This window comes from Lutra lutra, chromosome 3 (genome assembly GCF_902655055.1).
Source record: "Lutra lutra chromosome 3, mLutLut1.2, whole genome shotgun sequence".
In the NCBI taxonomy this organism is placed as follows: Eukaryota; Metazoa; Chordata; class Mammalia; order Carnivora; family Mustelidae; genus Lutra; species Lutra lutra.
The window spans coordinates 184,555,743-184,574,402 of record NC_062280.1 but is presented as its reverse complement, the minus strand read 5'-3'; the positions used below and the strand labels follow the sequence as shown (position 1 = coordinate 184,574,402).

The window sequence follows — 18,660 nt, the reverse complement described above, 5'->3', positions numbered from 1 at the left end:
GAGGCTGCCACAAAATCACCATGCCATGCTGGGTACTGAGGAAAGTTTTCCCAAGGAAGATCCAGTGTTGATTTTTTCTTTTTTTAACTGTATTGCTCAATTTCTCCTAAATCTGATGGCCCTCAAAATGTTGGTTTTTTTGTCTTTGTTTTGTTTTTGTTTGTGTGTTTTCGTTTGTTTGTTTTAGGTGAGGAACGGAACAGAGCAGAACTGGATTCATGGAACAAAGACCCCTTAATGAAGACCCCTCGTCGGAAGACTGCTCTACTCTCCTGCATTGTCTGGGCGGACTGGGTAGTGAGGGAACATTACTCATTGGCAAAAAACTCACTTAGGCGTGCGGATGATGCCCAGGTGAAGTTTATTCTAAAGACTCTTAAAGTCTTGGCGTCTTCATACTCCACACAAATGAACTTGGTTCCTATTAACCACAGTTGGTGAACCTGAGCATGAAGAAATACCATGAGTCACCCAGGGATGCATCTTTCATTCACCACGGGCAACAAGCTAAGAGGAGGTGTTGCTACTGTGGAGGACTCCCTGCCCAGTAACTGGAACACTGGAGATGTTAGCTGCCTTAAGAATTATACATTTTAGGGACGCCTGGGTGGCTCAGGTCATGACCTCAGGGTCCCGGGATCGAGTCCTGCATCGGGCTCTCTGCTCAGCAGGGAGCTTGCTTCTCCTGCTACCTGCCTTTCTGCCTACTTGTGATCTCTCTCTCTGTGTCAAATAAATAAATAAAATCTTAAAAAAAAAAAGAACTACACATTTAAAATGACAGTGTAAGACTGCTAAAAAGCAACCACAAAAAAATCAATAGCTACTTAATAAACACTGCATAAATGTACAGTAAGTAAATATGCATATCTTTACATAATGTAGACTTCTTAACAGAGCTCTAGAGGCAGAAATTCTCAATGACATGAAGACTTGGAGTCCATGAAAATGTTTGTATTCACCCATCCCCAAAGATCTACATACTACGTTGTGTGCTAAATTGCTACTGAGAACATTCAGATCATTGCATGAAGTAGGCAATGATCAACAGTTATGTGTCCACCTCGGTTGTTGATGGAAATATTTATAGCAGGGTCCTTGTCCTATATATTTGTGTGTGGTTTTACTGGGAGAATCTTTATGCAAGATACTTGAAAGGAATTGAACATTTTATCAGATATAATGTAATGTGAAATTTAATAATTTCAAATACAAATCTGATTTTGAAACTGAACAAACATTATCGTGAAAAAATTTCAGCAAAACCACTAACTTCATATGTGGAGGCATGGGTATGGCAGGGCCTCGTGGAAGGTATCAAACTAATGTTCATTTTCCTTTTTTTTTTTTAAGATTTTATTTACTTTTTATTTGACAGACAGAGATCACTATCAGGCAGAGAGAGAGGAGAAAGGAAGCAGGCTGCCCGCTGAGCAGAGAGCCCAATGCAGGACTCAATTCCAGGACCCTGGGACCATGACCTGAGCCGAAGGCAGAGGCTTTAACCCACTGAGCCACCCAGGTGCCCCTAATGTTCATTTTCATAATCAGATGAACCATCTAACAATTATTATGATGGTAAGAGTAAGACATATTCACTGTAGTGAGTAACCTGAAAAGCACAATAAGATAAGTTTATGCCTAAAATACTATTCCTCACAAATCACCATGGAAATAATATTTAGCAGCCCTTAAGGTAAAGAATTCTTACACACAGACCATACATGAATAATATTCAATCACAGATGCCTGGAAGTTTACCATTTAAAAATATTATTATACAGATACACACATTAAAGAAAATAAGGAATCGACTGCATTTTGTCCTCTAATCCACACACCTGCTGTCAGTCATCAATTAAACAGAACCAACCCCACAGAGCAATCTTAGTTGGTGTTCAACAGGAATTCTAACTTTTGTCTACATAACTTCAAAATCAAGAGTAAATTCAATTATTTAAATGAAAGACATAAGAGCACCCACTGATTTTCAGAGAACAGACTGAATTTTCCACACTGTTAACATACTCAAGGACCGACTACTGGTTCTACTCCTCTTTTATTCATATACATCCTTCGTGCCACAACTGTGTTGCTCTCAATTCCCCACAGCTATGCCTTTTAGCCACATGTCCACGTCCTTCCCGAGTAATGTCCAATTCCTTCGTAACTTTGAAGACAGTTTTTTTTTTTTTAAAGATTTTATTTATTTATTTGACAGAGATCACAAGTAGGCAGTGAGGCAGGCAGAGAGAGAGAGAGGAGGAAGCAGGCTCCCTGCAGAGCAGAGAGCCCGATGCGGGGCTCGATCCCAGGACCCCGGGATCATGACCTGAGCCGAAGGCAGAGGCTTTAACCCACTGAGCCACCCAGGCGCCCCTGAAGACAGTTTTCATTCTGTCTTTTCACAAAGTCACTTCTGGTCCTCTCATCATAAAATCATTTCATTCCTCTCTAATATTTTATCTATTTTTTTGCTCATGGCACCAATCAGTATTACAGTTCTTTATGCTCTCATCTGAGTGACTCTGTGGGGCTGTCACCTTCTTAGGGACAAGCACGGAAGCACTTGCAGATAAGGAGAAGAGCGGGACACAGCCGTCCTAAATGAAATCCTAACTTTTTGTGTTGGGTTCCTTATGTACATTTTTAAAACTACAATTATTATACTCATTTCGAAAAGAGAGAACACGAAGCCCCAAGAGTTCGAGAACCTTCTCAGGTCACTTTGTTAATAAACTGTAAATTCTGCATTTGAAACCTAGTTTCTGACTCCAAGGCCTGAGCTGTTGACCTGGCTTTTCTGTTTGTTTGTTTTGAATAGAACTTGGCATGATATATAAGCAAAGTAGGCCCTTCCCCAAATATGGGGAATGCATGAGTGAATGAAGACAATACATTGCATCAGGCACCTAGAATCTACATGGAAGAAAAAAAAAAGAGAGAGAGAGAGAGATGTTTTTGATTTAGAAACAGCCAAGAGAAAAACAAACTCAAACATTTTTTAACCAAGTGCCTGAATTTTGGGGGAATGTATTTAGCAATTTAAAAACAGACAATGCTAATATTAATTAAAATTGGCTCCACAACTCTTCTAACTGCAGAATACAATCGAGTTTTACGCACTAGAGACTAGTGAAACCTTCAAACTAAGGACAGGTTGTGCCTGAGGGCTAGTCCCTGGTTTAAGGGAGTCTTGGAAAGTTCCAGGCCTGACAATAGCCTCAGAAGCCATTTCTCTTCTTGAAATGTTTGGGCACAATGGAGAGAGAGAGAGAGAACATGTCTGGCTGACCTAATGATAACTGGGCCATGGGTAGAACTGTGAACTATTGTTCAAGAAGGGCGTTAAAAGTGTTCATGTTGTTTTTCCTTCATTCTCTATTTTCCATAAATCCCTTCGTGAGAGGATTCATTTTAAGTACTCCCTTGACCTATTCTTTAATATAAACCATGGTTTACTGCATCACATAAATCTTTAGCTCTATGTTGTCCTAATTTGAAAGGGCTTCTACGTGTCCTCTAAATCAAGACCATCAACTCAATCACAGGAAAATTAGTCCAAAGTTGTATTGACAAAATGTTATGAAGTATGGGAGTAGGGGGGATACTATCCCCAGAAAATAGAAAATCCCCTTCCTCTTACAGAGATGTGGTTTCTACTTTTCATTTTGTATTTATGAACTAAGAAACATAGAAATTAAAAATTCCAATTTATTTTTCATAAGTTATTTGAATAAGTTTTCATGAGAAGCCATATACTAGTTATTATTACATTTTTACTTCAGTATCCTGACATACCAGGTTCGGTTTCCTCCCTCCCCCACCCTCACAGACATAAATTTAAAGAAACTTTAAATCCCTTAAAACTTTAAAGTTAAGTTATTCAAGTTTTCTACAAAAAGCATACATTAATTTAGATTCTGAAAATGCTACTAAAAAAGTTAAAAGTTATTTAAAAAGTTACATGACTTCAAAACATCATCCAAGCAAAAATTAAAAAATAAAAATAACAAAAGACATGAAGAAATTAAAATGCATTTTCTAGATTGTGAAAAATAAATATGTTAGATCCTACGAACTAGAAAATAAAAGAGAAAACAGATTTGTGAAAAATTCAAACAAAGTATAATATTGATCTGCAAAAGATCAAATGAATTCTGGATCTTGAGCATTAATTCACTGTCAAAATCATAGTGAAAAAAGAGGCTTGCTTAATGTATAAAACACATAGTTTGATGAGAAATTGGTACTTTAATCCTGTCTAACACAGTGGGGACTTTTTATTGGCAGATTTTAAACTGACCGCAATATTTAATGTGATAGAGCAAAGACCTCTGTCATCTTTCTGCACCCTATATTATGTCCTGATAATTGACCTCTTAAGTCCACTGAAACCAGGACACTGAAAGACTGTTGCAGAAACGTGGGAGGGCTTAAGCTAAATAATTCTAGTCCCATCCAGACCAAAGCATCCAAACTTCCAGTGTGCAAACCCAGGAACCTATCCATGGTGACTCAGGTGCATCTAGACCTCTCCATGTTCATGCGTATGCAAACACACACACACACACACACACACACACACACACACACACACACTCGTCAAAAAGCAGGACAAGTGTATTCTTCTCTGTCCACGTGTGTATGGCATGTGTGTGTGACAGAGAAGAACACACTCACCCTGTTTTTGGAGGTAAGGATTTCCATCTGTGCTCCTACATAAAGACCATCTTCACTCTAGGCATCTGAAATTAGGTCTATTAAATCCACTGAAATAAATGCTTCTGAAATCAAATATGACTTTCAGGGTTATAGACCCTAAGAGTTAATAGAAAACTAGAATGCAAAGCTTCCCATTTTCTTCTGTAGTATTTATTACTGAAACCAAAGTAATTCACGTGACCAGCGTGTGCCCTTGGGTCTGCGGGGGCCAGTGCCGTAGTTCGACAGCACCGCAGCACTGTTAAATATGTTCCGTAGTAAGTCAAGCAAAGGAAGATAAAATAGAAATAGGAGACCTAATCCCTATACTTAGAGAGCTCAGACTTCAACAGGGAACAGGCAATTGATCATACTTCTTAAAAAAAAAAAAAAAACACTAAATAAGTAAAAATGACCAGGTTGTCAATTACATTAGCACTGAGAAGGAGATAGAAGGGTTGGGGAAACCAAAGGCTATAATGACCACAGCACGGTTCCTCTAAGAGGAAAAAGTATGCAAAGAAATCTTCAGAAATTAAAAAAATATGTGGAGAACGACAATTTCTTCAAACACAGCAAGGCCTTGGAGGCCAGATCCCCTGTTATCTTACTTCAAAGTTTGCTTTTCATTTTCAAGTTGTTTGGATTCAATTAAACCACTAGGTGAGGAGGAAACAGCATGAAGATCATGTACTACTATATATAGTCATCCCCAAAATAATATTTGTCCATTTAATGAATATAACAAACCTTCTGAAAGAATAATAAGTGGAAAATTCTGAAGCTGCATTGAGTGATGTCTTAAAATTTCTCCGAGCGCTGTGAACTCTGCAGGCTTAGTTGGTTCCTGACTCTACCTCCACATTTGGCTCAGTATTCTATTCCTACCCAGTGGAATACTTGGAACCCTGTGGAATTAATTGCTTAGGCAAAGCTGTCTTTCCCTTTTAATTTGCTAAAATGCCAAGCTCACGTAGGTGTTGTCATTCAACTAAAAATCACTGGGTAACTACTGAGTAATATAGAAATGTTATTTATAATGTACTTAAAATTTTACATTTTACATTTTCTTCTGAATCTTGCCAAATTTTGTGTATGAACAGTCTGCTTGTCATGGTGCCGCTGTATCTTCTAAACAAGAGTTCAACATTTTGGAAGGTAGCTATGCTTACCACTACACCACCAACGCTGCACAAGAGTTCAACGTTTTGAATCACACGTAATAGGTTTGTTAACAAGCCCACTCGTGTGGGTAAACTAAAAATGCCATTTCTAGTCAATGAACAATAAAATGCGGGGTAGAAGCAGGAGATAAGTAGTCTCGGTCTGAGTTAAAATCCCCATAAGTTCTGTCCTTCTTTGTGATTTGAAAATGGTACGTTCTGTGCAATTTACTATTATGAAATACACAAGGCGTGAGAGAGACAGTCTCTGTTGACACTGTTGTGTATCCAGAATGGATTCACAAACTAAACATCTTCCATACTGTATATGCTCAAGTCAGTTATCTCCTGTTAAAAAACCTTTTTGTTATAGAAATGTAGAAACCATACATAAATGGGTATATTATAATAAACCCTCATGGACTCATCGACCGACTTCAAGCATTATCACTTTTCCTGCTCCACGTGCCTACCTCAGGGACTCCCATCAGGACAGGGTATGTCATTTCAGCTTTCACCTGAATCGTTTTCTTCTAAATCTTAGAACTCTCAAAGCACATAAATGCTTCTTATACATTTACCTTGTTATTTGTCTGAAAAAGGCAAACTGTGTTGTCTCAGCAGAGGAGGAACACACACGTTTATTCTAATTCCCTATGATGAAGGAAAGTCAAGAATCTTGATACAAAATCCCAGTTAGAGTGAGTGACTCATACTGCTTCCCACTGCACATCACCCTTAACTAGAGATAATGAATTTTCCATTGTCATTACGCACACCATGCAGTCCAACCGTCTACACTGAGCTGAGTGCTCTCAGGTTTGAAGACAAAAATGTTTCCATCGAGCTCTAATTTACACCACCATTAAATATTTTTCTTGATTTTCATTAAAATAAGAAAATCAGTTTTCTCTATTCAGTGGCAGATCAATTTAAGTGAAATAAAATTTCTCCTATAATTTACCCATACTTACTCGAAGGATTCGTGAGCCCCTGTCAGAGAGCAGATACTTGTCTGCTCATTAACATTCATGACCAAGAACCCTTCTGGTAGGGCTGGTTTCAGCATCTGATAGAGCAATACTTAAAAGAAATTGGCTTGTCTGTGAAACAGCTGCTCGGCAAAACCACCATGCAAGGGAATTGGTGATAATAAGATGATAATATTACAACTACACTGGGACCGTAATGTATTTTAAGTTACTTTGAGGTGTGTGGTAGGGGTCTAAGAATTAAAAAAAAGATTGGTAGTCCATCACAGAGGACACAAGGCTGTTTATGAGCAGTGTGCTTCCTTAGTTTTGAATGATCTGTCCAAAGAGCAGAATACAAAAAAGAAAAAAAATGAAGGGAATTCCAGAAGGAAGGAAAGAAGGGAGGAAGGAAGGAAGGGAGGGAAGGAGGAGGAAGGAAGGAAGGGAGAAAAGTGGGGTGTTGGGGAGGGAGGGAAGGGAAGGAGGAAGAAAGAAAAAGAAGACAAATTTCACTTGTACAAAGATTTGAGTTCTTCTTGCATTGCATTTAAAGGACCCCTAGCATGGACCATCTATTCCAACATTGTGCAGAAGCAAGGCATTTACGATTTGTTAATCTGTTCACTAGTTCTGCCGCAGATGAAATCTCTGGTTAGCTGATTCTTATTTTTGGAAAGGCTGCCCTTTGGGAAAATTGGCAGATTACTTTCCAGTGATAGTATGACAGTTTCCAATTTCTAAAACCCAATTCTGCACACTGTGATTACCAGAGGTGTGTCCTTCAGATAAAATACATGTCATAGAGGTGGTGGCCTGGCAAAATTAAAGGAGGTGCTCAGCTAATTACTTTGTAAGATAATTAATGTGATAACCCTTATGAATTATAGTTAGCTTGTTATTCTGTACAGTGAACAAGGGTACTAGTAGCTTAAGAAACATATATCACACCAGTTTATTCTTGAATAACATCATGGAAGCGGTACGTGATTATGTGTGTGGTTTTGTGTGCATTTGTTGCTGAGCTGGGACATGGAAGTTAGTGGTGTAAGAGGTATGTCAGTGTGCTTTATTTAGAAAATACTTATCCCTCCTGAATTCCTAGAGAATCCACCAAAACAACAAGGAACAAACCACCCAATGTGGAACACAGAATATTGTTTCAAGAATAGCAGGAGTCAGTTGAGAACTATGGTGGTTAGGATGTAGAAGTATTCACTCCTTCCCCAACCTTCACTTCCATGAAGTCATCTCCTCCCTTCTCCACTGATGTTGGGAATGACCAGGAGATGTGCTTTGGCCAACAGAACCTGGGAAGAGAGCGTGCCCATTCTAAGTTAGGCGGTAAGGGGCATCATGCCTCCACTTACGAATTTTAGTGTCTAAACTCCACGACGAGGAGAAGACCAAGATGGACAGCTGCCTCCAAAAGAACAGTGAAATCTAGAATGGACCAGACCGAATCATAGTTTAGAGCCAACCTGAGTAGGGCAGAGACAAGAAGAGCCAAACTCCTGACAATCCAAAGATGCACTGCAGAAAAATAAGTGCTTCTTGTTCATGCCCTGAAATTTTGTTGTTGTTTCTTACAAAACAATAGAAGACTGATACAGGACTGGTACATTTCTATAGAATATCTACATAACAGATCCACACCAGACTAAATGTCAGTAAATGAACAGTGTGTCAAAACATCAATAGTAAATATGTTTAAGACATATCCCAAGGACTCTGAGGACATACGCACAGAATCTGTCTCCTCCTACCCCCTCTTTAACTAATACAATCAAGTCATTCTTTAAGGGCCCTGGACGTCCCCTCTTCCAGAAGTCTTTTCTGACGCCTCTAAGTACAACACTCTATTCCCTCCTTTCTGTCTCCAATAGACTTCTACCATATGATAGAGCCAATCTTGCCTTCTTTACTGTTGGTTTTAGAGACACATCTCCCCAACAAGGTAAGGTAAACTTCATGACAGACAGTGAACGTTTTTGTCATTATTAGCTGTCTTTTATCTACTACACCCCCAGTTAAGTATCTTCTATATAGAACGTTCTGAATAAATGTTTCCAAACTGAAATCAAACACACACACACACACACACACACACACACATACACACACACACCCCACCCATGTGATAGGAAATACAGAAGATTCTACTACCATATGGAAAACTACTTAGTGGTTCATCCTTTTCGAGTAAGTGTTTTCTCTAGGAAAATTAGACCATATTTTACAGATATCACTATATTATTGTCATCTCCACAGTATATAGATGAGAAATGATATTTAAAAAGAAAACATAAGCAGATTTGCAGCATAAAAATATTATGTCGCTGTGTATATGTTATTCCCACATTCAGTAAAATGAGAATTCTGAGTGTTACTACAGAGTAAGTTCTGCTGAAGGATGGAAATTACTGCTATTTTTTTTTTTTTTTTGCTTTTAAAAATGTACTTGCTGCCAAAAATCTCTGGACAAATGTATATTATTAAAATGCATAAATAAAAACCAGGAAGGAAGTAAAATAATAAGACCAAGAAGAACAAACTAAACAAATAAAAAAACATATCGAGCTTCAAATGTGTAAATTTCAGCTCAAATAAATCTGAAGAAAAAAATGTAAGCAAAATAAAATATCCCTTCAACTAAATTTTTCTGTCTCTGAATAATCCATATTCCATATAGATTCCTAGAGAATAGGGTGCTGGTACCCATATTAAGATAGAAGCTATTGGGGCGCCTGGGTGGCTCAGTGGGTTAAGCTGCTGCCTTCGGCTCAGGTCATGATCCCAGGTCCTGGGTTCGAGCCCCACATCGGGCTTTCTGCTCAGCAGGGAGCCTGCTTCCTCCTCTCTCTCTTCCTGCCTCTCTGCTTACTTGTGATTTCTCTCTGTCAAATAAATAAATAAAATCTTTAAAAAAAAAAAATAAGATAGAAGCTACAAGATAAGATAAGAGATAAGAATAAATAACATGGCTTAATTGATTCAATAATATTTTTGCACAAAACATTCATTCCCCTTTAACCAAGGCTCAACACTCAAATGAATACTATTCCTGCCTTTTCCAAAAACATAGGTACATTCTTTACCCACCAATATCATCACTGCCTTGTTAAAAGAATATCAGTAATTCTGAGCCAGCACCCACTTGAAACAAATAAAAGCTTAGTTAGAATTTCAAGCAAATGTCAAGTTCCTATCACATTACTATTTATAAGTCTGATGTAAGTCAAGAGTATTGGGTTACAGTCTTGGTTTCATTCTTCTTGGTGGAAACTTGGCAAGTGATTTACCCTCTCTAGGCCCCAGGTTCCTTGGGAGCAAGACTATATTTAGGTGGGTAATTATCTTTGTTAAGCTTTAAAAAAAAAAAAAGTCCCATTCCACTTGTCTTTGAAAGACAGCATCACATCCTCCCCACAAGCACTGGGACTGGACAGGCACAAGAGACATATGAGTAGATGCTGGCTCGGTGAAACCTTAGCACATTTGGGGGCTGGAAAGCACGGGATAGTTCAAAGGGTCCTGGGGCTGACGATTCAGGAAGGCTCAGCCTAGGACTCGATGATGCTGAGTCTCCCACTGAGTAGCTCTGCGACTCTGCTCTGTGGTTCACTTTGGTCCATAGCTGAACATCTGTAAGGGGTGAGGAATACGGCCAAGTGTCATCCTAGTATTACTATTACTAATATCAGAGTGTTTGGTTGTTGTGTATTTTCCTAGAATCCTAACACATGAGCCACTTAGAAGCATGAGTGAGGTTAAGTTTTAGACACAAATTTGACCGGGTCAGAGGGTCACTACACACAACAATATTGGGAAAACGAGTGGGTGCACAAAGATGTCACTCCCTTTTTTTATATTTGTATATGAGTTACTTATTTATTTTGCACACTTCTGGCTGTCTGGGTGTTTGGCAGAGGTGAGACAGGTGAGAAGTAAAGGTGTAATGCTATGATCATTCTGCCAGGTGTTTCTGGATGGTCCTTGTGATGTAACCCTGGGGGTGTGACAAAAGTCTGGGCTTGGCTACGGAGCAAATTGAGTACAACCCTGTACAGTTCTGAGGGAATCTTTGTAGGCAAGGTCCCGCCAGCAAGGGGATGGGCTTATAGGGCTAGATAATGTGAGCCAGAGGCAGAGATTTGACCAGAGAGAGGGGAAAGAAGAAAACAAAAAAACAAAACAAAAACACAAAAAAACCCCAACTAGCCAAAACCTTGTGAGACACTTAGAAAAGTATCAGTGCCAAGAATGTAAACTATTACTTTACATACCTTCGTCGTAACATTTCAATCCTATGTTTAAAAAGAAAAAGCTACTCAGGTATAAGAAAATTCTCTGCCAAAGAATGAGAATGTCTGCAGTTGAGATTAGACATATATATATTTTCAATTTATGGCCTCTCAACTACAAATTTTAGGGCTAATGGGAGTATGAAGCCAGACCTGTCCATTTAGGAAAGCTGGAGAAGAATTCATATGAACTCAGGTTTAGCTTCTGAGCACCCAGTGAATTGTTATAATTTTATACAGTTTCTTCTAAATATTACCAAAGATATTAATAAAAACTAGAAAGATTATGGCAATACACAGAATGTTATCTTAACATTTTTGGAGTTTCAAGTTTTAAGAGTCACCTCTGCCACAAAATGAAAAGCTAAATGGAATCAAAACATTTCTAGTACAATAAGGAAAGTGACAACTGTAGACTAATGGCTAAAAGTGACTGAACTTAGCCTTCTGGATATGGTTTGGACAGAATCACATGTATCAGATGCAATTAAAATTGTTCTTGTACTTAATGAAAATAGGAAAGGGAGTGGTCACCTTCTCGTGGAAAACAGTCATGTATATAATATAGCCAACAAAAACATGCAAAATCCAGGAGATAAGTCAAGATCCCTGAGAAAGTGGGACCAGAGTCAGAAATGCAAAATGGACACTTTGGATCGAGAGACCCCAGCAAGAATGCAAAATGACTCACGAACTGGAAGCTCCTAAAAATAAACTCCAAATCTTTCAGAATACCACTGATTGTATCTGGGAAAATCAGACTCAGAGGGTAACATTCCACAACTGATCGTAGATAGTTCTGTGCTCATATCAACTGATACTCATCAATGAGGAAGTCTGTTGGGGTTTTGTTGTTGTTTTCTTTTTCTTTTTTCTTTTTTTCCTTTTCCTTTTCTTTTCTTTTCTTTCTTTCTTTTTTTTTTTTCTTAAGCTAAGGGAAAAAATGGACAGTTGCCACATGAATGCACTCCTGTTCCTGAAAAGTGACTCAGCAGGATCACCTTCCAGGATAAGATGGTAAGTCATACAACTGTGTGGCTGACCTTCCAGAAACTGTCTAAACAGACAGCAGGACTTATAATGGGAACTTTGAGTTTATTTACATAGTTTATTTATTTATTTATTTACTTATTTTTTAAAAGACTGAACCCTTCAAAAGCTGAGCTCACCAGGATCACATGTTGAGTTTTACAAATAAGGCTGGCTGAAAGCTTCCTTGGGAAAAAACAAACAAACAAACAAAACCAAAAACAGACAAAACACAAAAACTCAACTTCTCTCCCATCCTGGCCTAATGCGGTGGGATGCAGTATGAGGAAAAGAATTCATCACCCCCCCATGTCAGATCTAATCTTAACAAAATCAATGTCCTGTCAAATCAATTGACATAATGCCCCAAAGTACATTTAAACAATTTAAAACACATCTGGAGAGAGAGACAGAGAGTCAGAGAAAGATGAGGAGAGGTTTCTTTAGTAAGACCAACTAGATGAGATCAAGGATTCTAAATTCAAAGATATTAAAAGTCATTGAGATGAGAATACAAGTATCTGGCTCCGTCCTTTTGAATGGCTTTACACATTTAAAAAAATTAATCAACTCCCCATAAAACCACCTTACATGAAATATTTTTATTGAAGGAAATATACACATGTGTCATGAATGCTGCCTAGAATTATTTCACTTCAACTTTGGAGTACGGCTTAATAAAGGCACGAGAATCATTTCCCAAAGACAGGTAAAAGTCAACAGCTCCAGATCACTCTCCCTGCTTTCTGTAACAAACCATAAGGTGTCTCAATTTGCCTCCACCTGAAGTGATACATTACATTTCCTCCAACACAGAGCCCCTACAGGGACTCCTGAATGTCACCGGATTTGTAATCTGTCAATCAAGGGGAACAACTAAGTACTCCCTAGTTTCATTCATGGGAACAACATTCACAGCTTCACCTCTAAGTAAGGAATTATTTTCATGCACATCCACAGATAAAGCTGAACACAGAGTAAGGGGCAGAGGACGAAGGTGCAGATGTTGGGACACTGGGCAGAAAAGATAAAGTTCCACTGACTTCCACGGAGAACGTCACATCACCTTAAGCACTAAAAACACTACCAGGTAGACCTCTCAGAACTCAGAGGGCTGATATGAAAGAAATTGGTGTTACTTTAATAGTTTAAAGCAGCAATGAAGCAGAACATTTTGCCTGCTGCAGAGAATAGAAAAAGGAAAATCCAAACTTCGGCCAGCATTTTCTAACGGGCTTTACCGTGCATTGACTGGAAAGGATGAGGGAAAAGATGGCGGGTCTCCTGGCCCAGGACAACTTAGTGTGACCCTATGGTACAAGGAAAGGTCACCACAATTGGCAAGTCTGCTTTACAACGAGCGACAGGAATTACCTTCCTTTCTTAAAGCTCTAAAGACTACACAACCACCTGAGAATATTAACTTTATCACTATCATTATTAAATCAGTTTATAAAAATCAGATTGCTTTTGAAAAAGGTTTTTCCCGAAGTTCGGATGAGACTATTCAATGCTGAAACCCCAGTAATGATTACTTTCACTCTTTGTGCTCTCTCCTACAGAATGTTTATTTAACAAATAGAATATAGAAAGGAACTTGATGGCTTATAATCAGGAAATCAATAGAGGACTTAAACCTTACTCAGAACGTACTGTCACCGCAATGTAAAATGTGGCTAGATTCTTGGAGGAACAAACTCTGAAATAAAGGAGTCCATGTCAGCAGCACTGAAAACAAGTCTGTCTTCTTGAAAGTGTTGTTATATTTCAAATAATTTTAAATGACACTTAATTATTTTAAAGAAAATCCCCAGATGAAAAATTAAGACAAGCTATGATGTGACAAAACCTGAATTAGAATCACTCTAATCATGAAAAATTAAGCTAAATCTTTCAGAATAAATCTCACGGGCAAACCACAAATTCAAAACAGTTCTTTGTTAACTCTGGTTGTTCTAAGATATTACTACAAAAGTTGTCAAGGATGCTGATGCTTTTTCTAAATATAGACCAAGTTATAGAAATGTTTAAGAAGGAAAGAAAAGATACTGCATTTAAAAAAAAATGGTTTTCCCAGAAGACCGAGAGTCTCAGGAAGGCACCCCCAGAACAGAGAGAAGCAGAAGTCGTCCCACTTACCGTCAAACTTCTTGTGCCTGGACACGAACGTGGTGCGTACAAAATGGCTCGTCTCCTCCACGAGGTTTTCAAACTCGAGTTTGCTTTGCTGGCTTAACTTGTCTTCCATTTCTGTGGTGCAGCATGTATACTCTTGAGGGCAGATTCTTAAGTGTTCCCCTGCCATGAGAAGGTACATGTCAGGATGGGATGATAAGGACTTTGGGGAATTTGCTTCTCCAACATTCCCTTCCAATCCTGAGGCACCTGGTCCAGCAACCTTTTGGACCAGCCCTGAGAACGTATCTGGACCTCAGTGGACTTAACATCCCAAGCACTCAACATTCAACATCAACTTCAGTTGAACCTGATGTGGTCTGAACATTTGTGCCCACCCCCCCAAATTTGTACGGCTGAATCTTAACACTCAAGGTGATGGTATTAGGATCTGGGGTCTTTGGGAGGTGATGAGGTCATGAATGGAATTGGTGTTCTTATAAAACAGACCCCAGAGAGCTAGCTTGTCCCTTGGGCCCATGAGGACTCAGCAAGAAGATGGTGTCTGGGAACAAGGGAAAGGGAGCTCACCACACACGGAATCTACCTGTACCATGATCTTGGACTTCCCAGCCCTCCAGAAGTAGGAGAAATAAGTGCCCTCTGTTTATAAGCCACCCAGCTTATGCTATTTCTGTTACAGAAGCCCAAACAGACTAAGACACCCGATATTTGGTTTCTGTCCCTGCCATGTAAGGGGAAATATATTGAGGACCTCAGAAGACCATGACAATGTCCCTGCTTTTATTTGAGATGTGCCAAGTGGCACCAGGTGACAAGAGATGTAATACAGTTATAAGTGTGCTTGTCTTTGGAAACCTCCAGTAACGCAAAAGACGCTCAGTCCCATCACCACAGTCTGTTTGACAGCGAAGGCGAGACAAGATGGGGATAATTCCTTGTATTCTGGCTCTGCCTGTCCGTCTGTCAGAATGCATCAGCTATGCTCTCGGGGAAAGTGAGTGTGTTTTCAATGACAGGTCTAATGTGCCAAACATTCCCCCAGTTGACAATTCTTGTCAGAGAGTAGATGTTCTCCTGCAAGGAGGAAGGCCCTGGTGTATTTAATTAATGCTTAAGTTCTATGGAAATGTAAAGTAAAAGGTAATGAAAGTCAAGTATTTAATTCAACATCTTTATCTCTGGATATACCAGATCACTTCCTTTGGCAATACTGCTTTCCTCTTTTCTTTCTTTTTCTTTTTCTTTTTTTTTTTTTTTTTGCTATTTGCAAGGAGGAAGTAAACCTCTGCTTCATGAAATTAAAATAGACTGTTAATACATAAAAGTGAATTTCCAATTGAGGCAGTTCTGTTAGTGTTAAAATGTTTGGTGGAACCTGTGGAGGCAAGAAGAAAAATCCACCAAACATCTTGGTAAGTAGAAACAACAAATTGCCCCTGGGATCAAAGTCACTGTAGGACACTGAACTCCAAATGCACAAAGTACTTGATGTGATGATTAAAATTCATTTATAATGCTTAACGGTATATAAAGTTATGTCCTGTGACCTGTATGAAGTAGAGGTTGTTTCATGTTTATGTCACTTGATGCTTTAGTCTAGCTTACTTAAAACAACCCCAGAATTTAAAAAAAAAACAACAACAACAACAACAACAAATGTGTACTAAAGTTAGATCTTCCATAACTCCTGGAAGGGAGGGAGACCATAAAATATCATATGTATATTTTTTTAAAAAAGTAAATGAAAATGCCTTGTACTTGAGAGCGATAACTATCAACTTCAAGATGGCAGTTCCCTCCCAGGAGAAATTAGGATTTGAGAGAGTGCTCAAATACTTGTATCTACAATCTTTTATTTCCTAAGTTGTTTGATAGATGCCTGATGTTTATCATACTATTAGCTTTGCTTTCTCTGTACAAAGAAAATATTTTGTAATAAAAACTTGGAAATGTGTCATTAAAAGGTAGTAGGCACGACAGCTGTGCTGGAAAAGAGAGCAGGGGGGAGGTATTAAGAAAGAAAAAAACAGGCTGCCCTTGACATTTAGAAGACAGCCTGGCAACTCACAGCTAGGTCATGAGAGTCTATTACACCTACACCATCTCACAGAAGGCCAACGCCAGACAAAATTACTCCGAGACCATGATAAATGAGACAAAGCAAAGCCACTTCAAATTTTGTCTAAGCACACACAAAAACAAAGCCCTAGGTCATCCAAAAAGTACTGAACATCTCCTCCCTGAGGCAAAATGAGTGGACTTCCTTACCATTTACAGATGGATCTCCATACTACTCTCCCTCCTTGTTGATCAGATGTATTGAGAGACCTTTTTGTAGGTTGACCTCTCCTTTCTGGAAGAATCCAATCGAGGCTGAAGCTCTGGTTCTCCGAACCCTCCCCAACCCACCCAACTAATCTCTAAGTCCTATAACTGATTCTTTCACAGCCCCTCTCACTGAGAAACCCCTGGTTCTCCATGGTGTTTTCTTGCTTGAGGATAAGAGGTATCTTATTCAATTACAGCTGTGTTCCTAATAGGTTCTCACTAGAAGGTACTGACTATACCAAAATGGGGAGGGATAGACCAAGATGAATTTTGAGATTTTTCTTCAAGTTATTTTGATACTCGCATCCTGGTAAAAAGCAGAGTTCTGGAGGTTAAGACACTGGTAAAGAACAAAAGTGGCTTTATCAAAAGCAAATGACCTACAAATCTCTAATTTACTTTTTATGAAATATATATCTGATAAGGACAAAACTCTGTATCCAAAGTGAATGGTATTTAGCATTAATAATTCTGCATAATGTTCCTTTCTCCGACCATTATAAAACATTTCCAAAAATCTCCTTCCTCTATTTCCCACCCTATTGTTTCGCAAATGGAATGACCATTTCTCAAGATTTAGTACATCGGGGCTGCATTCCACTTCTGAATCATTACAAGTGAGTTTTCAGCAAAATGCACTGGACTTTTGGTGACAAGCTGATCAAAAGAGAATAAACATTTTATGACCTGAGGGAAATAGCTGTATTTGGGATATTTGTGGAAGAAACACCATGGATCTATCTACATTCATGAAATTAGATTGGGTTGGAAGCACTGTAATCTCCAATCACTCCAAGACAATCAGTACTTTATGTGGAGTGATAAATAAAAACAGAAGATACTTACTTCTTCACAGGACAACTTTATATCTTTTAAAAAAATATATTTATTTGAGAGAAAGAAAGAGAGAGAGTGTGTGTGTAGGAGCAGGGGGAGGAGGGGCAGAAAGGGAGGGAGATGCAGACTCCCAGCTGAGCAGGGAGCCTGATGCTGGACTTGGGCTCAATCCCAGGACCCTGGGATCATGGCCTGAGATGAAGGCAGACACTTAACCAACTGAGCCACCCAGGCACCCCCACGGGACCCTTTAAACCAAACTCACTGTGTCTGCCTGTGTGTGTGTGTGTGTATAGGGTCATGAGGCACGTGTAAGTGGCTACCATTCTAATTCAATGTGGTATCAGATATTTTATAGAACTGGAAGTGTCCTCAAAAAGTCAAGAGCTTCATGCAGGCCCAGGCAGAGAGTTAACTAGAGACGTGGATAGACAGACATAGACAAGCACGGAGAAAGAGAAGAGATGGAGGGATCACCAGAGTGTTTTAGAAACCTGCTGTAGGAAGAGTAAATCTTCCATGCAAAGTACTTGTTAGAGTGTCTACAGAGAGGCCGGGCTAATGTCCCTGGGCATACAGGATCCCAGGTTGTGAAACATGTGGTCAAATGTAGGCTGAGCCTCCTCTTCTTTCTAACATATGAGAGATAAGAAGGTTGTGGAAGAATCCACCCATCGAAGTACATACAGTTCCTTTCTCCCCCAATCTGAGGTCACTGGTATCGGTCAAAACAACCTGGTAACTTGAAATGGCCAGAAAGACTTAGGGCAACTGCACGATTTGTTCTGACTAGGTTTGTTCATTTATTTCATTTTTGGCCCTAGTACGGGGGTATGTAAACCATGGCCTCTGGGCCAAATCTGGCCCACCATCTGTATTTGCAGGCCCAGAGAATAAAACGGTTGGAGAAAAAAAAAAAATCAAAAGAATGATATTTGTACTATGTTTCATGAAATTCAAGTTCAATTGCCCATAAATAAAGTTTTATCACAAGACAGCCTCACCTCTTCATTTATGCATTGCCTGTGGCTGTGTTAGTAGGCAAAGACTAGAGCGGGCAGGACAGAGACCACAGGGACCTTCAACTTGAATATTTACATTCCGAAATCATATCTGGCAGCTACTCTCCCATACAAAGAATTAGCTCAAGCCCTTCCTGTTCCAATTTGTCCAAATGACAAGAAT

At 39.1% G+C, this 18,660-nt stretch overlaps 1 protein-coding gene across 1 annotated transcript in view; it reads right to left on the bottom strand.

Annotated features, from left to right (window-relative positions):
* Window positions 1–18,660, bottom strand: part of GPC6 (glypican 6) — a 1,108,998-nt gene that overhangs the window by 804,988 nt on the left and 285,350 nt on the right. Inside the window, exon 2 of the mRNA XM_047720233.1 lies at window positions 14,311–14,469. Within this exon, the coding sequence (XP_047576189.1) occupies window positions 14,311–14,469 (159 nt within the window). The remainder of the gene's footprint in view (window positions 1–14,310; window positions 14,470–18,660) is intronic.